This window comes from Monodelphis domestica, chromosome 2, assembly GCF_027887165.1.
Source record: "Monodelphis domestica isolate mMonDom1 chromosome 2, mMonDom1.pri, whole genome shotgun sequence".
In the NCBI taxonomy this organism is placed as follows: domain Eukaryota; kingdom Metazoa; phylum Chordata; class Mammalia; order Didelphimorphia; family Didelphidae; genus Monodelphis; species Monodelphis domestica.
Genome location: NC_077228.1, coordinates 172446044 through 172471134, shown reverse-complemented (window position 1 = coordinate 172471134; position 25091 = coordinate 172446044). Strand labels below are relative to the sequence as shown.

Below are 25091 nucleotides of genomic sequence, written 5' to 3'. Positions count from 1 at the left end.
ACGGTGGTCCTAATAATATTTGAGCTCATTTTGAAGAATCTAAGCTTCTGTGCCAAGAAGGTTCAGTGCTCTTACCTTGGTAAGAATACTCCCTTCAGTGATTATACACCTTCGCAACTATTGTCCATGATTTCCAATAAATCCTATACAAGGGGTGTATCCAATGTGCTGAGATACTCCTCCAGATCCATTGACACCAGTACGTGGTTCCCAACAGAATATGCAGGCTCTCTTTCTGTTGCTCATTCTTATTTTATAACACGCCTGCCTCTCTTTCTGATGATATTCTGATGCTTTTCCTGCATAATTTTTCATTACTAATGTATTGCCACCTATCTAGACCTACTCCTCCTCATTTACCCATTTCTGTTCAGAGAGCCACCATTCAAGGAGATCTACAGCCTGAATCATCTTTGAACCATACTCTCAACTCATCCTATGTCTCTAATCAGTTTCCAACTCTTATGAACTTCACAATATCTCTTGCATCTGTTTCTGTTTAGATGACCACCATCCTAACTCAGGATCTCTTCACTTCTCTCACACATGGACTATTACAATAACCTCCTTTTTAGTCAACCTGCCTCAAGTATCTCCTTTTCCAGTTCATTTTCCCTCCTTTACTGAGGTAAAGCACAAGTGATGGTTCCTGAAAGAGAGGACATAGATTTCAATCTAACTTCTGCCACTTATTGCTAGTGTGACTAAGTTGGTTAGCCTCTCTGGCTTTCTGTTTCCTCATCTGTAAAATGAGAGGGACTAGATGATTTCTGAGATTCCTCTCAGCTCCAAATCTATGATCTTATCATGTTCTGCTCAAGAAAAATCCAACAATTCTCTATAAATTCTGCAATCAAATACACTCTTCAGTTTAATATTGAAAGCCCTTCACAACCTGTCTCCAGTCTACCTTTCTAAGCTCATGATCCCCTTTACAACACCAATGGTCTAGCCAAATAAGCCTTTATAGGTTCCCTCACCCACCTTTGCATTAGCTGCCTACTGTGCCTAGAATATGCCCTCATCTCACCTCTACCTTTTAGAATCTATTTGAAGCTCAGCTACCATCTTATACATTAAGCCATTTCTCATTCTCACATCTTTCCTCAAGCCTAAAGTACCTGGTGTTTATTTTTTGTATACTATAGATATATTCATATTATCTCTCCCTATAGAATATAAGTTTCTTAAGGGCTCTCCAGGGGGCAGCTGGGTGCTCAGTGAATTGAGAGCCAATTCTAGAGATGGGTTCAAATGTGGCCTCAGACACTTCCTAGCTGTGTGACCCTGAGCAAGTCAGTTGATGCCCATTGCCTAGCCCTCATTATTCTGCCTTGGAACCAAATTGGTTCCAAGTATTGATTCAAAGACAAAAGGAAAGGATTAAAAAAAACTCTCTGATCCTGTTTCCTATTACATAAAATGAAAATAATGCCTGAAATGTTATCTTACTGGGTGGTAATTATCAGTGAAATAATGGATGTTAAGGGCTTTGCAAGACTTAAAGTTTTATATGAACATCAGCTATTATTATAAATGAGAAGATTGGATTAGATCTCAAAGGTCTCTCCTAGCTTTAATCTATGACCTCCAGAGGCATTCAGTTCTGCTTTGGGACCTTGGAAAGAAAAGCAATGTGGTATAGTGGATAGAATGCTTGTTGGACTTGGAGTCAGGAAGACTCCATTGATTGATGTCAGGTTCTTCATTTATAAAATGAGAGGGTGTACCATTGACCTCTCAGGTTTGTCCCAGCTCTAACTGTGTAATCTTATGAAAGTATATTAGATTTGGAATCAGAAGAAGACCCGAGTTTAGACCCTGGCTTTTCTACTCACTAGCATGACCTAGGGCAAGACACATCTGGCCATGGGCCAGATGACCTCTAAGCTTCTTTCTAGCTCTAAATCTATGATCCCTTAACAGCTCTAATTCTCAGTTCTTCCTCCTTTTGGGCTCAAGATCTGTCTTTCTATAACTTCTACTCATTGTAACTTTTTTGCCTTCTGAGAGTAAAGAGAACAAATTGAGTCCCTCTTCCACATGTGTTTAGTTATGAATGCTGCATTTTAAGAAGTATACTGAAAGACTAGAACTTTTTCGTGCAGAGAGTGACCAGATAGTGAGGAGAGAGGGGAGTATCTCAAAAGGTCTGCTGGACAAGAAGAGGTGATTGAGAGCATATGGTAAAGAGAAAACTGGAGGAATATGAGTGCTCTCTTGAAGAATTTTTAAAGTAGTCACTATTGAAGATCTTCAGATGGATGCTGTTTGACTGCTTCTTTGGGAGATTTCCTGCTTCAGTTGTGGAAAAGACTGTATGACTTTTGATTGTATCTTCTAGCTCTGAGATTCTGTAACTGGATCCTAGTTGTATCTGCTTCTACTGGTTGCATCTAATAGTTTAGCGATGACCTGTGTTAGTGACAGTATAAATGGGGATGGGGTAAGGAGGGGAGGGCATGATTAGGTATTTAGCAACTTTCATGCTTCAAGAGCTAAGCCTCTCCAAGTTGAAAATCAGCTTGATTCTATTTAGGACATGGCAGGTCTTCGGAAATATCAAGTTCTTTGTAATATCATTGTAGGAGTTGATCAAGGCCATTCCATCATCAATATGAACTTACCTAGAGGTGAACTTTTTTGTGGGACACTTTTGGGTATAAGATATTGATCAGGGGATATAGCCTGAATCAGTTCACTGAGTCTACAGAGAGACTGAGCTTTCTAGGAAACCTTTGAAAGTATCTCTTATGGAGAGTGTAGACATGCCCATTGACATCTTGACATGCCCATTGACACCTTGTTGAGAAGAATAAAGACATGTACTCTTAGATTTCAATGATTGAGCCTGCCCCCAAGATGAATTTGTTAATTCAAAGCCACCCTGTGGTAAGCTCTGATTTAAATTCTTCAAGAGATTGTAGCCAATTTCCATTTTTGGGGGGAGGGGAAGGTTTGGGTACATTTATTTGTATGCCCTCTTCTGCTATTTCCTCTGTAGTCTGGATTTTTCCTCCATAAAAATTATCCAGGGTCAATGCCTTCTAATAGTTTTTCTTGGTGCTGGGAGGTTGACTTCTCTTTTTCTTGTTAGACCATGGGTCAGGTAACATAGATTTGAATAGATTTTTTTCTAACCAAAGAGATGGCAGCTGTTGGCTTAATGTAGAGCGTAAAAGGTCCTAGAGAGGCACATGGTAGAAACAGAGAGGGAAGTTCCTAGGCAATGGTATAACCCCACACTCCTTCCTAGTTAGCAGAAAAACATTTCTTAGGTAGCATAATTCTAGAATCTGCCTTATATTCATGGAAAGGATGTTTCTTGGCTAGCACCAGACTCAGGGATTGCCTTGAAAATTATACTAATCATTTAAATGAACAAGCATTTTTTTTATACTGTCTATATACCGGGACTGAGCCCCATTGAGGTTAGAAGTGACTGTGACAACTGGAACTGAATATCTATAAACTTAATAAGCATGCCGCCTTTGATTGATAAAAATTTAAACAGTATAAGGCCAAAAATAGATCTCTGGGCTACTCCCCTAGAGACCTCCTGCCAAGTTTAAATTAAACCATTATTCTAGTAACATTTACTCTGAGTCCATCCATTTAATCAGCTTCAAATACATCTAACAATATTATAATTTAGCCCATATCCCTCCACGTTTTCTACAAGAATACTATGAGATATTTTATCAAATGCTTTGCTAAAATCTAGGTTCACTATATCTATAACATTCCTTGAACCTACCAATTTAATAACACTGTCAAAAAAGGAAATGAGGTTAGTCTGTCATGACCTGTCATTGAAAAAGCTGTGCTGGCTCATTGTAATCACTTTTTCCTTTGCTCAATGTTCATTAATCATCTCTTTAATCATCAATTCTAGAATTTTCTCAGAAATAGAAGATAAGCTCAATGGTCTGTAGTTTGCAGATTTTTTTCTCTTTAGTTTCTTTCTTCCTTTTTAGAAAATATATATTTACCTTTCTCTAGTCCCAGTACTGCTTACATTTCCAGAATATTTTAAATGTCTTTGACAGCGACTTAATCACACCTACTAGTTATTTCAGTATCTGTGTCTGTATACTGTGACTTCTATTCATCAAATGGAAAGGAGGTGGTCTCTTTCTGATCTTGCAGGTAACAACTCTCTGTTAACCATTTGTTCTGTTATTTCCCATACAAAGGTCATTCTCCTTGGCAGGAAACAAAACAGAAGCAAGTTGAGAGAACTGATTACTCTCTTCCCCCTATCCTTGAAAGCAGCAGTCCTCCCTCCCTTCTTTGATCCTTTTCTTTCCCCCACTGTAATAAAAATCCTTTTTGTTATTCTTGGCTTTCCTTGCCAGCTTCAGCTCCTTCTGAACTTTACCACTCCTGACTCTGTTTAGAAGACCATGCCATGCTCTTATATTCTTTCTTTATTACTTGCCCTTGCTGCCATCTTCTGTATATGTCTTTTTTTTTAATACCCTTACCGTCTAACTTAGAATTGATACTAAATATTGATTCCAAAGCAGAAGAATGGCATGGGTTAGGTAATTGGGATTAAGTAACTTGCTCAGTCACACAGCTAGGAAGTGACTAAGGCCAGATTTGAGCCCAGGACTCAAAGAGTCCTTTGGGATCTGGCTCTCTATCAGCTGAGCCACCTAGCTGACCCTGTACATGTCTATTTTTTTAATTGGTTGATGAATTCCCCCTTCTTCCCCCCAAAAGATCCATGGATCTCTTCAGATAACTTAATTTTTTCTTTCTCATTAGAATTGTTTCCCTTTGTATCTTAAAATTTTCATTTCTGAGATGATGTTAATTGTAGAATTTTAGTTCCCAGGATCCTTTTTTTTCTCCTTTAGACCCTTTAAAGTTCTCTAAAATTTTAGGAGCTTGTCTGTCAGACTTTCATCTCCCCCGTTACCAACTTAAGAAGGGAATGGTCACCTTTCTTCAAGGTTCCTATCATTTAAGTCCTAGCAGCCAATTCCTTTTGGTTTTTATGAATCTAATCCTATATAAGATATTCTCCTTGTTTATTCTTCCACCTTTTGAAGAATGAAATCTTTTCTTGACTTCGGGTCCAATGGTTCAGATACCTAGCTTGATATTCCCTCTTTCTGTGTAGTTGGTCCAAGGTGTGATGATAAAAAATTGCTTCTTTTTTTTTCTCTCTCTTGATCTTCACGCAGATGATATACATCATGCTTCCTATCTCTGGTTTCTGAATTTTTTTTACCCATGCATACAAATTCTCCAAAGCTACTCCTCTCCCCATTATTTATACTGTTTCTTTCAAATAAGGCTCCATTAGGAAGCATATTCTAGTAATGGATTTTGTTGAATTTCATTCCAAATATCAATAATAGATCAAATTTGCTGCCTTGCATTAGAATCTCTAATACCTCTTGCTTGTTGACTAAACATTTGCCATTTGGTTTTTTTTTTGTTTGTTTTTTTTGCTTGTGAATTTTGAGGTTTTATAAAAACAAAATATACTGGGAAACACAATCATACATACATTTCCTATAGGATATTAATACCATATTAACTTCATGGTTTGATTCCCACATTAGAGAATGCTGTTAACTCATCTTCATGAATTAATGCATTTAACATTTGCCATTTGTGTACAGACTTTTTGAGGCCATGAGTTTTTACTCCTGTCTTCTTTTTTGGATTTTTGTCTCTTCTGAACTTATAGTTAACTATTATTCTTCCTTCTTTGCAAGTTATTCTCAGTGGTTTATGATTTACTGGTTAACAACAGATATTTTTAGCCCCTCTCTTCCGACTCATCTTTTTTAAAGATTTGATATTAGATTTATTGTATTATGAGATACTATTTAAATATATACTTACTAGTCTTTATTAGATATATCCCATCCCTACCTCAGGGTCTGTTATCCATATAATAGCTATGATCTGGAAATTCAGATCTCACTCTCAGACATTATTTTCTTGGCCACCTGATATTTACCAAATTGTTTTTTCTGCTTCTGTATTCTTTTACTTTAGTTGGTTACAGTGAGGGAAACAGAGGTTTTTGCCTCTGTGATCTGTAGTTTCGTCCTTCAAACTTCTTAACTTTTGAGAATCTATCTCAGGTAAACGGTATCATTTGTGCCTATGTGAATCACCAGAAGTGAGAAGTAGTCATTTTTCTTGGGAGGTTCTGTTAGGTTGTATCTACATATTCCCAGAAGACAACAGATTGTTTTGCTGTTATCAGGTCAGCAAATGGCTTTCCTAATACTCCTGATTCAGGGAGTTACCAACTCTTTTTCTTCTAATAATAACTACTCAATTGATCAGCTTATCTGATAACTTAAATAGTTCGACTCTATTATTCCTTGGAGGACAAACAGCTATTTCCTCCTCAGTTCATCCAGTGCCCTCCTTTGCAAAATGAGTCTCAAATCTCTGAAGGACTCCAAGATTTAGAGGTTATACATGTAGGTGTTATAATATTCCTTGTGCATATACTAGCAGAGTCTAAACTGCAGCAAAGCACTGAGTGAGGAGAGTGGGGTGTGGAACTAAATATGTTCTTGTGGAAAGAGAAATTCTTTAGAATGTTCCACTGGTGTATATAGGGGAAATTGCCTTGCTGTCAACCCCCAGGTTCAATGCTATTGTAAGGGGAATCCATCCCACATGGTGGTACTATGTATGGAGGGTTTTAGGACCTTGTGGAAAAGTGACTTGTACCAGAGTGGAAGGATAATTGCAACTCAAATTTTCTGTGGGGTGAAATAAGAACTGTCTTATACTCATTATTTGCATTATTTATATAAAATTCTAATATGGAATGTGGGGGACCCTGTTATCCACATCTATTGAGCTCTAGACAAGAATTGGAATCTTGAGGTTTCCCAAAATAAACAATTCAAGCAAAGAAGATATTTTGGAATCACAACCTCAACCTTAGGATTAAGCTCAGTTTCCATAAACTCAGGACTATGGGCCCTGGGCTATGGTTTACAATGGTTTTTAAAGCTCAAACTCTTGTGAACTGACCAATTGTGATTTCATGTAGTTTTGATGGAAATAGAAATGTCTCTTTAATTACTGAAGTGTGTTTAAGTGGCATTATTTACCTGAAGATGGACTTAATTTTTTTCCTTAGTGTCCAAAACACTTGGTTCTGTAATTTTGTGACTTTTTCCAATTACTTGAAGAGCAAAAATAATGATTGATAATATTAATAATAATTTAATAGATGAAGGTTTAATGATAATGATTTTTTCATGACCATATTGCTATAATATAAGTAAATGCTTTAAAAAAATTTTTGCCATGTGTGGGCCCTACACTACCCCCCCAAGCCCCCAATTTAGTAAATGCTTTTTAAAAAAGAAATTGACAGTGGACTAGAAGTGAGTGAGTGGTGAGGCAGGAAGAAAGATAGGATGATATGCTATCAAGAGGTGAAAATTTTGGAATTTTTTAAGACTTTAGAAAGAATATGTATGTATTACAAAATGTTTTTGGATCTTTAGTAATACTCAGGCCTTATTTCCCCAAAATAATTTCTAATAACTATATATGAGATTTTTAAACTAAAGCATTCCAAAGAAAAACATATGATATCATCTATCACATATATATATGGGTATGCGATTTGGGGTTTAGGCCTTAAAAGATTGTTCTATAGCAAAAATGAATAATATGGAAATAGGTATCAAGTGATAACATTTGTACAACCCAGTGGAATTGCTTGTTGGCTCTGGGAAGGAGAAGGGAAGAGGGGAGGGAAAGAAAATGAATCATGGAAACATGAAAAAATATTTAAAAATAAAAAAATAAAAATAAACTATAGCAATCCAGTTTTCAAAATACTAAGTGCAAGATATTAGCTTGGCTTTGGAGATATAAGATGAAAACTAAAACACTGTGCCATTAAAGAGGTTGCAAATTGTATGAGTATGAAAAAAGTAATAAGAGGTGGCATTTGTACAAGGCGTCCTAAGAGCTTAAGATTTTGTGCTCTGTATGGTGTTTTAAAGCCTGCAAAGTCTCTCGTCTATGTTTCCTTCTCTTCTCTGGCACTGCCACCACCACCCAATAGACTCTCATCACATTACCTGGACTGCTGATACAGCTTTCTGATCTCTCTCTCTGCCTCAAGATTCTACTGCAGCCTAGCCCCAACTTAGCTACAAAAGTGATTTTCTAAAGTTCAGCTCTAACCATGTCACCTCCTCCCCTCCCATAAACTTGACTTCAGTGGCTCCCTACCACCTCTAGGATCAGATAGAAAATCTTCTGTTTGACTTTTAAAATCCTCCATAATCTGGTTCCTTCTTATTCTTTAATCACCTCCACATACTTTATGCTTCAGTAGCACTGGTGTCCTTAGTGTTCCTAGCCCAAGAAACTCAATCTCTGATCAATGCAAAGGGCACGGGTTGTCCTCTCAGCCAGGAATACTCTCCTTCCTCATCTCCACCTCTTGGCTTCCTTTAGTTCTCAGCTAAAAATCCCATCTTCTGCAGAAAACCTTTCAATTTACCCCAAATATACATGCAGAACTGTGTGCATGTTGTCTCCTCTTTCAAGGACAATGAAATCCTTGAGACTGGGGACTGGCTTCCCCTTTCTTTGTATCCCCAGTGCTTAGCTCAGTGTTTGGCAAATAATAGGTACTTGATAAATGCCTGTTAACTTGGCTTTTTTAAAACTCTTACTTTATGTCTTAGAATTGATAGAAAGTGTATTAGTTCCAAGGCTAGGCGATGAGAGTTAAGTGACTTGTCCAGGATCACATAGTTAGGAAGTGTCTAAGAAGTGTCAGAAGACTGGCTGGCTTCCTGTGTGAGGTGATTATCTTTCTTTCCCATTACAGCTATCATGCCCACCTGAACCTCCTTCTAGTTGAGGTCCTTCAGCCAACACTCACATGCCATGGACTTGAGGCCCTTTGCTGTCATAAACTGCTTCTTGAAAAGGAGAAATTCTGGGGGCAGCTGGGTGGCTCAGTGGATTGAGAACCAGGCCTAGAGACAAGAAGTCCTAGGTTCAAATTTGGCCTCAGACACTTCCTAGCTGTGTGACCCTGGGCAAGTCACTTGACCTCCATTGCCTAGCCCTTACCACTCTTCTGCCTTGGAACCAATACATGGTATTGATTCCAAGATGGAAGGTAAGGGTTTTTAAAATAATAAAGAAAAAAGAAAAATAGAAAAGGAGAAATACCTTTAAGTAGTAGATTACCTTCCAAAAAATGGGTTGGTCTGAAATGAATCTATTCTTCCTATGTACTTATTGCCTGATGATAGGATATACCTAGCCTAGATACCTGGTGTATTTCAGTTTAAGATTAAAAATTTGAGAACTATTGTAATGTTGTTTTCTTCTTTCTCTCCTTTTTCTCTCCCAACCCTTCTCTTTCTTTTCCCCTTTTCCTAATTCTCCTTAGGAGGACATTTTATCCCTTCTGAAGGATTTTGGCCCACTCCGTGTCCAGAAAGTCCAGAATGGCTGCAAATGGTAGAGTGGCTTTTCCTTTTGACTTTTGGGGAAAATACCTCTTACCTTTGTCTAATTTGCTAATATGCTGTGTTGGCAAAGAAACAAAATTGAAAGACTCCACAGTGCAGGACTCTCCTTTACCTTCCTCTTTGGAAATACATTATTTTGGAATTTGGATTTTGGAAATGCTTTCTATCTATATAACTCTGTTTATTCCACAAATATTTAAGTACCTACTGTGTATAACAGTGATATGCAAAAAGGTTGCAGAGATAAGATAGTTCCTTTTATCAAAGAATTTATAGTTTGGAAGTGGTGATAAGATAGGCATACAAATAGAGAATACAAATTAGAACTGATAAAGTGAAAAACAAGAATAAAAAACACCAAGAATCCTTCTGATTCCTGTAGGGGAAAGAGCATTTGTGTTAGACTAGTGGGTCATCCTGTTGAAATGGGGAAAGGAAGGCAGTTTTCCAGTCAAGTGGAAGTGAATAGAGGCACAGGATAGTGGGGGATAGGGGAGGGGAGGTGGGAATAGGATGTGCTTAGGGATGACCAGTAGTCCATTCAGACTATAGGATCTTCTTGAGGATCAGGACCAGGAGATCATACTTTTTTCTCAGTAGGTAATAGAGAGCCATTAAAGTTTTGAAACCTGTTTTTGTTTTTTAAATTATAATTTGGCAGTAATGTAGAAAAAGTATAGAAAGCAGAGAAAGTCTAGAATTAGGGAAACACATCTTTTCAAAAGACCTTTAAGCTAGAAGATATATAGAAGAGGTCAAAACAGATAGAGGAGTAGAGAACATGTTATTTGAGGCTATTTAGTCCAGAAAAGGCTTAGCAGAGAACATGATAGCTGTCTTGAATTTTTTGAAGAGTATTCACTCCAGTGAGTGATAAAACTTTTTCTACTTGTGTCCAAAGACAGAACTAGGAATTATGGGTGGAAATTACAGAGGCAGATACATGCCTGATGTAAGGAAAAACTTACAATTAGAGTTGTCCACAAGTAGAATTGGCTGCCTAGGGAAGTAAAAAAGGTTTCCTCAAGAAAAGAGGAATCTACCACCTGTTACTGTCAAAGGGGATTTTGTTCATGCACAGATTGTATTAGGTGGTGCTGAAATCCCTTCTATGATTCTGATAGAAAAAAGCCCTGGAGAAATTGGGAAAGTTTTGTTGATTTGGAGCTAGAAGGGATCTTCAAAATAATCTAATCCAATTTGCCTATTTCATTTCATTTCACGGATGAGAAAAGTGAAAATGAGATAAAAGTCACAGAAAAAGGAGTCAGCCTTCATCAGAAGGACAACTAAATTTCCTCAGAGGTGGAGAGTGGAGGGAAGGATCAAGGGCAAGAGAAGACAGAGAAGTTTTAAAGTAAGAAGGAGGGGAGCCAAGGGAGCTCATGTCATTCATTCTCAGGAAAGTGGGGGTAAAGTCACCTGTTATGTGAGTACATAGATTAGGAAACTGAAAGGTGAAAAGGTTTGGAATGGGTACTACGGGTATGCTTCTGTATCTAGCCCTGCTTAGGAGCCTGGACCAGGCAACCACAAAGCTTGGTTCTGTTTCTGGCTGTGTCCTTGACCCGTAATAACCCTTGCAGAAACTATGGCTTAGTGACTTGGTTATCTGTAGAATGAGGAAAATGCACAGTCCTTACTTTCCTGGAGTGCTAACAGTGACGAAACATAGTGCTGAAGACGCTTGGACATTTTTAGCATAATGGTGTTGTAGACATTCAGAAGAGGAGCAATGTTCATGCACGTGCGTATACACTCTCTCCCTCTCCTCTCTCTCTGTCTCTGTCTCTGTCTCTCTCTCCCTTTCTCTCTCTTTCCCTCCTCCCCTTCTCCCTCTCCCTCCCCCACCCACTCCCTCCTTCCCATGAGGCCCAGTCCTGGCATGATTAAACTGAACTAGGAAAGCTTTAGAATGGAGCACAAAACTGAAGGTTGTTGGGTTTTTAATCCATCCTCTCATTTCTGAAATGAACTCCCCTAACCCATCTGTCTGTTGAAGTCCCTCCCTTCTAGGGCCAAGCCTTCCCTGACCAGACTACCTATCCCAAAAGGTTTAAGTTCTCTCTGTTAACATATATAGGAAATTTCAGTCATCCCTTTTATTTGTATATGTTTGCCTCCATTAGATAGGAAGCTCCTTTCTTGTGCACTTCTTTGTTGAAGATGAGGATGATATAGAGTGTCCCAGAAGTCTTAGTGATGTTTTAAGCTTTGACTATTAAAGCTTTAAACTGCAACAAGACTTCTAGGATAATCCTGTATTAGCTTCTTCCTAGTATTCATGTAGAGCTGGGTAGGGATCCACTAAGGTCTGTAAAATGGGGGGGGGGGGTAGGGTTGGACTTGACTCTCTAGAGCCTTGAAGGTCCCTTCTAATTCTAGGCCTGTGCTTCAGTGAAGTGGTAGAGACGTGTGAGCTTTATAAGGCAGTGTAGTACAATAAAAAAATCACTATATTGGAACACAAGACCTGGGTTCAACCTGCTGTTTTTACTCCTTATAAGACCTTGGGCAGGTCTCTTGACTTCTCTGGGCCTCAGTTTCATCTCTCAAAATAAGGGAGCTAGGCAACCACTAGATCTCTTCCAGCTCTGAATCTATGATCCTATGAATCATAGAGCACTTGTCCCTTTTTTTGGGAACATTTCTCCAAATGCTTTGTATTAGCTGCCAGTTTAGCTCTTATCCCTCCTCCAGGGCAGGCAAAGAAGTTGCCCTCAGTGTGACTGCCTGGCCATCCTGTTCTCCGTCCTCTCAGAGTGGCAGCAGCAGCTCATGCACTGGACATTGAATTGTTCTGAAGTGCTGACCTGTGGTGAGATGGGGCCTCTCTCTTCCCCTCTTAGCTTTGCCTTTGTTGACCTGGCCTCTGTAGAGAATGTGCACCTTGCAGTCAAGCAGCTGAATGGACAGATGTTTCATAACCGGAAGTTGTACCTGAACTCAAACAACAGGATCCCGAAGCAGAACTCGGACTCTACAAAGGGCAACACAGAGTTACCGGTAAAATGTCCTCTTCTTCCTCCAGCACCTCTGAAGAGAGTAATTTCCAGTGGGCAGATAGCTGGAAAGAAGCCACTTTGGGGTCCCCAGCATTTTCTTCAGGTCTCTGCTTTGCTCTTCGTGAGGAAGCAGGCTCAGGAGGCATAAACCAATTTTTGACCTTTGATAGCAAGGCCAGGTCAGGAGGAGTGACCCCTGTGGGAAGGGAGGCCCTCTTAAAGGGAAGAAAAAAGTTGATAGAGGGGACATTGTGGATTGGATAGGAGGGATGAGGAAGAGGAAAGGATAAACTCACAGGTAGTTTAGGTCTATCTTCTAGGGATTTGAAATATGCAAATATAGACTAGAAAATTGACTGTAGCTTTTTTGTTGGAGTCAGTAAGAGAGAAAGCACCAGACTTGAAGTCAAAAATCCAAGCTCAGATCCTGGCTCTGACATCCACTAGTCTATGACCCTGGGTACATCACTTGATGTCTCTATTTTCTCATCTATAAAATGAGGATATATAATACCTATGGTATCACAGGGTTGTGAGAATCAGATAGGAAGATTTATTTGTAGTAAGATTCATGCTAAAACATTTGTAGTAATCCCATAAGGTTTGGGATATAGTGAAATCAAGGTTATATTTGCAAATATTTCATACATCTTTAAAAAGCTATATATTATATAATTTATGTAATATAATTGTTATTGATTAGAGAAATGCAAATCAAAATTCTGAGAGATCATCTCACACATATCAGATTGACTCAAATAATAAAAGGGCAAGATGACATGTTGGAGAGAATGTGGAAAAATGACAATAATAAAGTGTTGGTGGAACTGTGAATTTAATCATTTTGGAGAGCAACCTGGAATTATGCTTAAAGATTTTGTTAAAACTGTTTATATCCTTTGACCCAGAAATACTAACATATTAGGTTTGTTCCCTAAGGTGATCAGGGAAAAAAGAAAATTATCTATAAATCCTAAAATATTTATAGCAGCTCCCTTTGTGGTGACAAAGAACTGGAAACCGAAGGGGTGCCTATCAATGAAGGAATGGTTAAACAGTGTGGCATACAATTGTGACAGACTGCTACTGCATCATAAGAAATGATGAGCAGGTTAATTTTTAAAAAAAACATGGAAAGACCTAAATGTAATTATAAAGAGTGAAAAAAGCAGAACCAGAAGAGCATTATATACAGCAACAGAAATATTGGTTGAAGAATAACTTGTATAGGTTCTCTCCAGAGAAAGAACTGATAAATAGAAATAAGCAAGAACTAGTTTTTATATACACGTATCTTTTTGTCAAATGATACCTTCTCTAGTGTGAGGAGAAAGGGAGATACCCAGGAACTTTAATGTTAACAAATAAATAAATAAAGCTATAGAAATACAAGTGTAGCTGACTATCCTGGTCCCTACTTACCTCTGAAGGCTTGTAAAGGGGGATTCCACTGGTTCAGCCTCTACTGATTATGTTCTCCCAATTTTACAAGTCCCTTGAATCCCCATTTCACTTAATCGCTTAATAGCCAGATTATCTTTTACAAAATAATATTTACTTTAAAGATATAATCAGATCAAATATATAAAAATATCCATGTCTATCCTATAAAACTTGGTCTCTAGAGAGGGAGGGAGAGCAGGTTCATAGCTTAACTCAGTTACTATCTATCTTAGTCCCATCAAAGTCCCCTGTAGGCCCAATCCTGGGTACCTAGGCTTCTCATGGCTTTCCTCCAATGGCTTTCCTACAGCATTTGGCCTGGAATCCAAGATCACCACGGTTTGAGTTTAGGTCCAGGGAGTCTTTGCCTTCACTGAGACCTGATAGGGACAAATGAAGCAGAACAAAACCCCAAGCCCACTTCTCAGGCCATAGAACTTGAAAAAAGGGAAGGGGACCTTCACCGCACTGCAGGCTTCCAGAGAGAGAGAGACTGGCCCAGTCTGGTAGTTTGCTCTGCAGCCAGTGGAGAAGTTGGTGGCATATCTTCTCCCAGAAGCAGGGTCTTGGTTGTCTTGGCATCTCCAGCCTTAGGTTATTTGGGCACATCTCAGGCATTAAAGCAGGTGATATTTTTGTCTGGACCTGTGATTTCATCAGTGTAGCAGCACCTGGGGAGGAAACTTTTTTGACCCTGGAGATGAGCAGCTACCCTGCACATGGTTGGTTACCTGGGAACAATGAAAGGTTAAGTAATCTGTCCAAGGTTCTATATTACGTGGCAGAGGAGCACCAAAGGGGATCCTGACTTCGAAGGCCAGCCTTCTCTCCACAATACCAAGCAATGTTCATGCGCCATGAGGTTTGTGTGGGGCACTTGTTTGGTGTTAAAACCTATATGTTCTTGTGTGAAGTAGGAAATTTGGGCTTTTACCAGTGTTTGCATCATACGCACTTTTCTAAAAGTGAGTGGCAGCATGGCATAGAGCAGTCAGGTCCAGAGTAAGGGCCATGGGCCAACCCCAAGGGCTGGGTAGTTAGCCAGTCAAGGGATAAGATGATGGTTCACCTCTCTTCCCTTTCTGCATGGTTTGGCTGGTATCCAACACAGCCACGTCTAACTTCATCTCCCAGTGAGGCATAAGTTCTCAACCTTCCTGGTTTCTGATCCAGGTGTCACTTCTTAACCTAACCAGCACCCAGCCATGCACAGCAGCCCCTGCAGGTGCCATTGGTAAAATTTCCTTCACCTCTCAATGGGCAAGCTCTGGAGCAGTGATCAGAGCACAAGAGCCCCCACCCCCTTTCATTTAGATGGATCCAAGTGAGTCATGTGGGCTGAGTAGGCATGGATGGATTGGAGATCTCATGCTGTCGTTCTCTGAAAACCTACCTGTCTCCCAAAGTCCCCTTTTACTGTGGAGGGCCCTGCCCTCCTCCTAGTCAGCCTAGATTCACTGCCTCGGGGTCATCTTCCACCACTCATTCTCTCTTGCCCCTGTAAGTTTCTATAAGTTTACTTTTTTTTTTTTACTTATATAAACTTCTGTAAGTTTACTGTAGTTTCTATAACATCTCTTGCACCTGTTTTCTTTCAGCTCACACAGATACTGCCCTTATCAGGACTGACTTCATTTCTTGCCTGGACTGGACTATTGTAGGAACTTCCTAATTGATCTTTCTCCATCTCTTCCTTCTTCAGACCAAACTGTCATGCTTGTGCTCAGTGAATTTCAGAGGGTCCTTCTTTATTCTAGGATCAAATAGTATTTCACCTTTTTCTCATTCTCTAATTTCTATTTTGTGTAAGTTTTACACATAATTATTAATACAGTACTACATAGAAGTTGCTGTGAAATTGATCTTTCTTAAAGTGTTGAAGTTAATGTTTCCTCGGTATCCTGCTTCTGACTAGTGCAGTCCGTTAACTTGACCATTCCACAAAGGAAAATGCTATCATTGGTCAGACATCTTGCCTGAGTAAGATGTTTAGGGATATTAATGGTGATAATAATGACAATAGCAATTTTAAGCAGTCATTTTTAAGAACCTTTGGGGATCTTAAGGGTTTTAAAAATTGAGTTAATGATTAGCATTATTGCTGACCTACCATCATCACTCTGTTGGACTTAACGGCTTTTGCCGTTAGTTTGCAAATAGACCAGCCACAAAATCAATTTGCTTAACATCCTTTTCTTATTTGTATGACTGGTACCTCACTGTATTATTGAGAAACTGATATCCTTTCACCCAGAAATAAGGAAGCTATCAGGAAGAGACTCTGTGTCTCTGTTTGTTTCTTTCTCTCTTCCTCCATCTGTCCATCCACACAAACATATATAGAGTAGGATAACTTGAGCAAGTCCTTCCTCCTCTGTAGGCCCCATTTTCATCCACTGTAAAACATGGAGCTATACTAGATAATCTCTGAACTTCCAGCATTTGCCTGCTGGTAATTCAAAGGATTAGAATCCTCAGGAATAAATTTTTCACTTATTCTTCATTATCAATGAAGAAGGCATTTATTAAATCATCTGTATGTACCAGGCACCTTGCTGGGGGCAGAGTGAGGCAGGTCCTGCCTTCAAAGAGCTTACATCCCTTAGGAGGAAACAGTATCTGTAGGTTTCTGGTGTATTGGCTCGTTTCCCAGTGGAGGGGGCAGAGACAGTATGGCAGACCGGAACTGAAAACCTTCTGTCAAAGAGCAGTGGTAGTTTCTCCTCCCTACAGTTAAACAGAGAGTATGTCCTCTTTGGCTGAGGTGTGACACTCTTGGCTCTGCCCTCAGGCTTTGGAGAATGTTCCCTTTGAGGAGAAAGCTACTGGGACTTTGGGTGAGGAAGAGGAAACCACAGTGACTCCTGGTAAGTGCCTAGCCTGATATCCTCCCCCAAAGGGCCACCAGAGGGCTCTTCTCAGGGTAACTGGCTCTTTTCCCCCAAGTGCACTAACCCACTTCAGGAAATGTCCCTTGATTTGAGGAATCTGATCAGGCAGAATTCCCCTCACCCCCTTCTTGGCTTCCAGGGAAAACTATAACTGGTGTTTCTGGTTGCTTTTTCTCCTCTCAGTTCTTCAGCCAAGAGCAAAGTCTGGGTCTTCCCTAAATATTGGATTTCACAGATCCTAACCTGGAGTTTTCCTGGGGTGGGGGCTGAATCTTCTGTTTGTGTTCTAGTGCCTGCCAGCCAGACCCTTCGGGCACCTGTTTCCCCTAATGTAACTGAAAGACCAAGGACAGCCTCCTACGCTGTTCCCATGGAGATGAGGTCAGTAGAAGGGCAGAAAAGACTGATTAGGTATTGGCAGGGAGCTTAGCCCTCTAAACAGAGGTCCAGGGACAGTGTCAGAATGGTTGGTGGTGGCAGCAATAAATTCTTCAGGAGACCTGGAGTTCAGTATAGGCTGTTTTATGGCCTTGTTGGATTCATTAAACTTTTGTGGACCTCTGTTTCCCCATATGTATAATGTGGTGTTCTCTCTAGCTCAGGTGCTGGGGCACAATTCATTTCAAAGCCTTTTCATGTCTTGACTCTCTGTGCTAAGAGAAATCAGTGGTCTAAATCGTTAAAAGTAATTTGTATTTGATCTTGGAATACTAACTTTTAAAATGTGTACTTATTAAAGCAGGAGATTTTCATTCTTAATTTTGTTCTGTATTGACCAAAGATGAAAATAGCTTGAAGACAAAGGAGAAAATCCCAAATATGCTAAGAGGCAGAATGGTGTAGTAGGTAGGGTGCAGTCAGGAAATCTGGGTTTGAATTCTGATTCAAATAGGCTTGCTAGTTTAATATGAATGTGGAAAATCATTTAACCTCTTAGTCTTTGTCCCTTCTCTGAAAAAAACAGGATAAGGATACGTGAATCACCTCCCTTCCAAGATGGTTGAAAGCAATAGGCTTTGTAAACTTTCCAGTGCCCTCTGAATGTGAATGGTTAGGTGTCAGAAGCCAGGTGGTTTAGTTGGAGACTTTTCTGAGTTTCCATTTGCATCCCTTTAGCCTGCTGGAAGGCTTCAAAAGAAGAGTAGGTCAGTGAACCAAGAGGGTCTGTTCTCATTTCTTGACTTTCCCTTTTCCTACAGAGGATCCTTCTTGGTGTTTCTTCTGAGGGATTGCTTCCAAGACCTGAGCTGGCTGGCCATCATTCGCAGCATCCGTGGGGAAGTGGGGCTACTGGTGACAGACACACTCCCCCAAACGCCTTTCTTCTGGGCCATACACCTCACTGAGGTAGGGTCATCGGGTGCACATTATCCTTGCTGGTTTGCCTTGGTGTGGGAGTTGGGGAAGACTAGTTGCTTAGAATTTAGAGAGTCAACTTAGTGGAGCAGATGGAGCAGTGGGTTTGGAGTAAGAACAACTTGGTTTTCAGTTCCTGATCTACTTATTACCTACCTGTGTGACCTTGAACAAGTCACTTGCCTTTGTGGGCCTCGGTTTCCTCATCTGTAAAATGAAGGGGTTGATCTATGTGACCTTTAAGTTTCTTTCCAGTTTGTAATTACGTGAAACTACTAAAGTAGCCTCGGGAGCCTGAGAATAGCATCGATGCTGTCTTCCCCAAAGTAGACTGAGCAGTTTCTAGGTCAGAACATTGGAGTGTCTGGGAGCTTCGTCTTCCAGCCAGCATTGTCCTACCTGGGTGAGGAGGGGAGGAGTGCTAAGATTTAGAGCTGGAAGAGATGTGATTTTGTCCCATCCAAATTCCTGCTACTAACATTTTACAGATGAGGAATTGTGGAGCAACAATCAAGAAGGATATTTCTCTCATGGTCCTGTTCAGTCTTTGGCCTTTTTGTGGGAAGGTTGACTTTGATGGTGGCTGTGAATAAGCCTAACTTGATTTGTAGAAATAGGGTCAAGTTATTCCCTGCTCTGCTTCCCAGGAAGTGGCTATTAGGTACCTATCGTGACTATTTTGGTGCTTATTTAGTACTTATAGTGTCCTACAAGAATATAACATAGTACAATAGAATAGGCACTACCTCTTAAAGTTAGAGGATCTGGGTTCGAATCTCACCTCTGATGCCTTAGAGAAATCCCGTAATCTCCTGGGCCTCAGAATGTTCCTTTGTGAAACAAGGGGATTGGACCACATAGACTCTGAGGATTCTTCCAGCTATACATTGATGAGCCTGGGGCCACAGATGAGTCAGAGATGTTGGAGGCCCTGAATCAGATTGGCAGGTCCTGGTGCCAGCACAGGGTCTTGGTTATCCATGTTTTTCTGGTCTAGGTGTCCCCAGAATAGCTCCCCCTCTCCCCAGAGTGTGTTCACCCTGCCACGGTCTCTCCCTTCCCCCAAGGATGAATGATGTGAATGACCATAGAGGTAGTGTGGTTTGTAATCCAGAGGATGTGATCAGGTATGTGGCCACCATTGACAGGAGACTCACGTGAACATGGAGAAGCTGTTCTATGCCCTGGCCGAAGTGGAGGAGCAGCAGCCCTACCTGGCCGAGGCCGAGGTTCAGCGTGGGATCCGCTGCTTAGGGGAATGCCACCTGGGGGATGATGATGGTGGGGCCTGGAACAGGTATATGGCAGGGATGGGGGTGGCAACAAGGCTCTTTGGGCAGATGGGAAAACTAATCGTCCAGATAAGTAGTCCGTGACGTTGGGTGCTCACGGAAGGCAGAGCCCTGGGCTGAAAATGTAGGAAGAATAGAAGCCCAAAGGCTTCTCTTAGCAGTGGGGGCGTGTCACATACGTGGTGATGGTTGGTTGGTCAGTTGGTCGGTTGGGGCCTGGAGACAGCAGGCCCTCCAGGGTCAGGGAGGCTCCCTGGAGGAGGTGAGTTTTGAGTGGGGTTCAGCAGGAGAGAAGTCACGGAAGCAGGCAGCAGAGGGGGTGGGGGAGGAAGACGGCTCTTTCCCCAGTCCTCTGCCCCTCCCCAAAGTCACTTTCACCTCCTGGGGCCTGCTGCTGCTCTTTGCCCCCTCGCTTCTCTTCTTGTCCACTGTTTTCAGAAGCAGAACTCAAAGGAGGAAACCTTGACTTTTCCAGCCCCGCGTGTACTCCCTCAGCCTTTCTTTCTTAAGAGGAGAGGGGTAGAGCCTGAGGTCGGGGCAGCCGCCGCCGCCGCTTCTCCCTCAGCTTCTTTTTAGTCCTTGAACTTGTCTGAGTCTCCTCTCCCTTCCTTCCCCGCGGCAGGTGCTGGGTGCTGGACCGCATAGGCGACTGGGCTGTGGTCCTCTTCATTGATTTTGGCTGTTCAGCCACTCTCCCGGTGCATTCCCTGCGCAGTCTGGACAGTGACGACTTCTGGGCCATCCCGCCTCTGACTCAGCCCTTCATGCTAGAGAGAGGTAACCCGCGTCAGCGCCCGGAGCCAGGCAAGGCGAGGGGAGCAGCAAAAATGGCCCTTGTTCTGGGCGCATCGTTTCCCAAACCGGGCAGGCGCCTGGGGCTCTGGGGGCCACTTTGGATGCCAGGGAGCGGCATTCCTCCCAGCTCCGCCACCGCAGGGGTTGGCTGACCTAATGAGGCTGTGCTCGATGGGGGCCTCCCCCACCCCAGCCTTTCCCCCTGCTGCCAGGGAGTCCTGGCCCTGCCGACTGTGGACTCGTGTTAGGAGCAACACGATAGCTCCCTGCTACCCGCCCTGACACACACCCAGACACCCAGGGACAGAAATAGTCCTGGCTCCTGCTTTGTGGCTCCTTTCCTAAAATACCCAGCCTGGGCTGACTCCGTGGTCCTGCCTGATCTCTCCATCCCTCCCAAGCAGTGGGTGCCCCGAGCCTGGCCCAGGCGTCTGGGGAGTACTTGATCAGCTCCCACCTCAGGCGCTCTTAAGAGGCTGGATGGTGACTAGAGTTAGGGCCAGTGTGGAAGGCTCCCGGGAGCGCTGGGTGGCAGAGGCGGGTCCCTGCCCTCGAGGGAGGACAAGTGGAACGTAAGCTTCTTGGGGGCACAGTGTACGCTTTTGTGGGTACTCCCAGCACCAGGCCGCTGCCTGGAATCAACTAAGCACTGAAATACTTGTTTGCATCCACTTGTGGTTGGGCTCAGCCCTCCACATGGAGCAGTGGGGACGCGGGAACCAGCCCAAGCAGAGACGGTGCAGGCCGAGCGTCCCCAGAGTGGGCTTCACCCCTGCCCTCAGCAGCCTTCCTGGCCCTAGTGGTGCTCCAACAGGGTCCCCGGCTGGGCCGCTGGGCCATCCCCTCCCATTATTAGCACCAGGTTTGACTAGGAGGAGCTTTTCCCTCCAACTGTCCCATCAGTCTGTGCTAGCTTTTGTCCCCCTGGATAGCTTCTCCCTCCCAGGGTTCCCCGTGGAATTACAGTGGCCGGCCTGCTCCGGGCTTCTCTGGGCCCAGCCTCTGCGCCCGCTGGGCATCTGTGAGGAGGGCTCTGTCCCCTGTCCTGCGCAGGCCCTTGGACTCCCTGACACACTCCTGTTTCCCAGGCCTGTGTCCTTCGTTAACTGGCCCAGACTAAAAATGTGTTTGAAGGTCTCATTTTGATTTTTAAATAGATATTCTCAGCTCCAAGCAAGCTGTTCGTCAGGTCTTGAAAGGAAAAATTACTGGCTGCCTGAGCATGGAGGTAAACCAGCTTTCTGGGCATCCGTCCCTTCCCCCTCCACTCGCAGGGCTCACGGCGCTCGCGTGTCCGAGGGGCCGTGGCACCGTCGAGGCCGAGGCTTCCCTTCCACAGGGTGATTGGGGTTGTCCAGGGGGCAGCCAGCTCTCCTACTAATGGAGTCCTTTTTCCTTCCTTCCAGTCTCACATCCTGAAGTTTGAAGAAACGAAATGATCACCCTTCTCAGCCCTTTTTGGTTTCCCATTTCATTCCCTCCACGCCCCAGTTCCCCAGAGGACACCAGCATCGCCTTTTGTTGGTAGCCACGCTGTTTCCCCCGTCCCGTTGGGCCAGCCCCCTTTACTCCTGTATCCCTAGGATAAGCTTGTGATTGTATTTGAGTAGATTCCAGTTCACAGGGCTCTGGACCTTGGCACAAAACCTGGAAACCCCAGGAAAGGAGCAGTTAGAAAGTTCTACGTTTGCCCTGGTGCTCTTCCAAGAAATAGGCTCTCTAGGAAGGACAATTCAAACCTAATCTAGGGCTTCTGGATCCATGTTGAGAGCCCAAGTTGGCCATAGCTTTCTTTTTTTAACTTTTGTACCCCTTCTGCCACACTCCAGGTTAATAATAACAGGGAATATACTGGAGGGGACTGTTGCATTAATATCATGTCTGATGTTATAGATGAAATCATTTTAGGTGGAAGATACCAACCCAAGGGCTGTCTCCCTAGCTGACAGGAGTTACTGGGAGCCAAATGATTGCAAATAAACTAGTTGAATGAGCCAGAGCCTGATGTGTTTTCTTAGCTTTCTCCACCCCCCCCCCCTTCTTCCTTTAGGCTATGGGATTCAGAAGCTGCTCAGCATTCACAGAAACACAAAATTGTAACATTCACAAGGACCTTGGCAGCTGTTCGGACGATTCAGATGTGAATAAATTGCCACTCTTGTACCAGCAAGTGGTTACAAGCCCCAGCTTGAAGACCTCTGATGAGGAGCGAGGCATCGCCTCTACAGGGACTAGGCTTTTCCTGACATCAGTCCTATATTTGCCTCTTTGTAACTTCACCCTTTCCTCCATGTTCCGCCACCTGTTACCAAGCAGACAAGTCTAATCCCTCTTCCACATGACGATCCTTGAAATACTTGGAGACGGCTCTCATGCCCCAAGTGAATCTTCTTTTCTCCAGGCCGCTCTTCCAATTCCTCCATCTGATGCTCAAATGGTCCAAAGCCCTTTCCTGTCCTTTCTCCAACTTAAGAGTCCTTCACAAACTCTGGTGCCCAGAACTGAGCACAGTCATTCCCATCCCCATCAGAATATGTTGGAGTAGCATTTCCTCATCACTAGGCTATATTTCTCAATGCAGGATGAGACCACATTTGTGTTTTTTGCCTGCTGTGTCACACTCACCAATTACAGTAATCTCACAGTCCACTACAACATACAGATGTTTTCCCATTATTTTTACTGCTACCGTTTTATATCATTTTCTGAATTAATGCCTTCCTTCTCCTTCCCCCAGTGAGCCACCCTGTGCAATCAAGAATAAAAAAATCAGGCAGGGGGGAGCAATTTAGCAAAACCAAACAAGCCTGACCCTGTGTGTGATACTCCACACCCATAATCCCCTTCCTCCGCAAAGAAACTCTTTTCAGGAACTTAACTTTTTCCAGGGATAAAGCTTGGTCATTATTTTAATTACTGGTCATTTGGGGTTTCATTCTATTTTACATTGCAGTCTTCTATATTGTTTGGTTCACTATCATTTCAAATAAATGTTCCCATGCTTCTCTGAAATGACATTTCTTCTGAAAGTTTTCCACTGTATTTGTGTAGCACAATTTGTTTATTCTTCAGTTGATGAGCATCAAACCCCAGACCTTTTTTCAAACTCCTGTCCAACTATACCATCCTCATTTTATATATGAATACTACCTGGCATTTAGTTCCCTACTTTGTAATCTCGTCCCAGTATGGGTAAGGGTGGTATAGAAAATATTTCTTTATTTCTTGCCCTTACGAGACACAGCGAAACCTCACGAGCTGGCTCTTCCTACTGCATCACTAAGATGTTGAACTGAAAGGCACTTGGAAAACTTGAACTGTTTTCCACCTTTCTTACTTGTTATAAGGAAATCTTACAGCTACAAAGATTCCATGAATAAATCTAAAGGCAAAGTTAGATTCAAGGGGAAAGTTCTAAAAAATGCAACGGTCTCTTTGACAAAGCAATGTATGATAAACGCTGCAAAGAGTCTTATCACTCCTGCAGTAGTCTTCCAGAGACTGAAGATCGATCGGGGTTCTCTAGTCCAGGTAGTATCCCAAAAATTGCTCAGTAAAGGCCCAATGGCATAGTTTCCAGACAGCACTAAATTATCAATAGGTTATTTCAACTGGTAGTGGATATACATCAAAGTGGTTCAGCATTTTCATGAACATTAAAAAAAGATACTTATAGAAATGAAAACAACTAACCTATCAACTGAGTCTGCCATTGTGTGGTTATACGTGACATTTCATTCCTGTAATTTGCTAAGAGGTAAAGGAGGTATATTCTCATTTTATTTTGGTCCTTAGATATCATTCAGGTTTATTTTTGTTCTATCTACGTTTTTGATTGTTGTCTGTTTTTCTGGTTCTGCTAACTACACTTTGCATCAGTTCATGTAAGTCTTCATACTTTTTTATACTCGTGTTCATTGTTTCTTGGTGTTGCTCAGTCATTTCAGTGATGTCCAACTCTGTGACCACTTTTGGGATTTTCTTGGCAAAGATATTGGAGTGGTTTGCCATTTCCTTCTATAACTCATTATACAGATGAGGAAACTAGAGCAAACTGGGCTAAGTGACTGACTTAGGGTCACACACACCTAGTTTCCCGAGACCAGATGTGAACTCAGATGTTCCTGACTCCAGGCCCACACCCTATCCACTGACCCACCTAAATGCCTTTTTCTTATAGGATGATAATATTCCATTGTAGTCACATATCACGACTGGTTTAAGCTATTCCTGGACCTTTGCTACTCTTAAAAGGTGCTAAAGATACGGAAGTCAGTTTAGTAAAAATAAGCACCTTACTGTCCAACATCTTAGATGGCTATATACCTTTCTATCATTGACCTCTTTGGGGTACATTCCCCTGACAGTGAGATGTTTTAGAGTATGGGCTCCCCCCCCCCAGCTTTACAGAACAGTGGTATCAATTCATGGTTCCAGCAACAGTTTATTAGTATGCCTCTTTTTGCAGCCCCTCCAGCATCATTTAAGCATCCATGTGCTAGGTACTGTGCTAGAAACTGAGTATATAAAAAGGGTGAAGACTGCTTTTCAAGATAACGTTCTGTTAGGGGAAGATGTGGGTGTGTAAGTATATACAGAATTCATTCCAAAGTAAAAGTAGGTAGTCGAGGAATTAGAAAAGTCATATACAAGTTTTATTTTTTAGATTTACATTTATTATTAGTGATTTGGAACATTTAGCAGTTAAGTCATATTTGCAACTCTTGTGAGGATGGTTCATCTCCTTTGACAGTTTATCTTTTGGGGAATGGCTTTTGGCATTACATATGTTAGTTCCCTCTT

At 42.1% G+C, this 25091-nt stretch overlaps 1 protein-coding gene across 2 annotated transcripts in view; it reads left to right on the top strand.

Annotated features, from left to right (window-relative positions):
- TDRD10 (tudor domain containing 10) overlaps nt 1-22287 on the top strand; it is a 42976-nt gene extending 20689 nt beyond the window's left edge. For both annotated transcript variants that reach the window (XM_056816333.1, XM_007481997.2), the window contains exons 5-13: nt 9425-9495; nt 12356-12512; nt 16746-16821; nt 17136-17226; nt 18045-18192; nt 19350-19498; nt 20116-20270; nt 21446-21516; nt 21695-22287. In XM_056816333.1, coding sequence (XP_056672311.1) covers nt 9425-9495; nt 12356-12512; nt 16746-16821; nt 17136-17226; nt 18045-18192; nt 19350-19498; nt 20116-20270; nt 21446-21516; nt 21695-21727 — 951 coding nt within the window. In that variant the 3' untranslated portion in view covers nt 21728-22287. The remainder of the gene's footprint in view (nt 1-9424; nt 9496-12355; nt 12513-16745; nt 16822-17135; nt 17227-18044; nt 18193-19349; nt 19499-20115; nt 20271-21445; nt 21517-21694) is intronic.
- Nucleotides 22288-25091: the final 2804 nt, after the last annotated feature.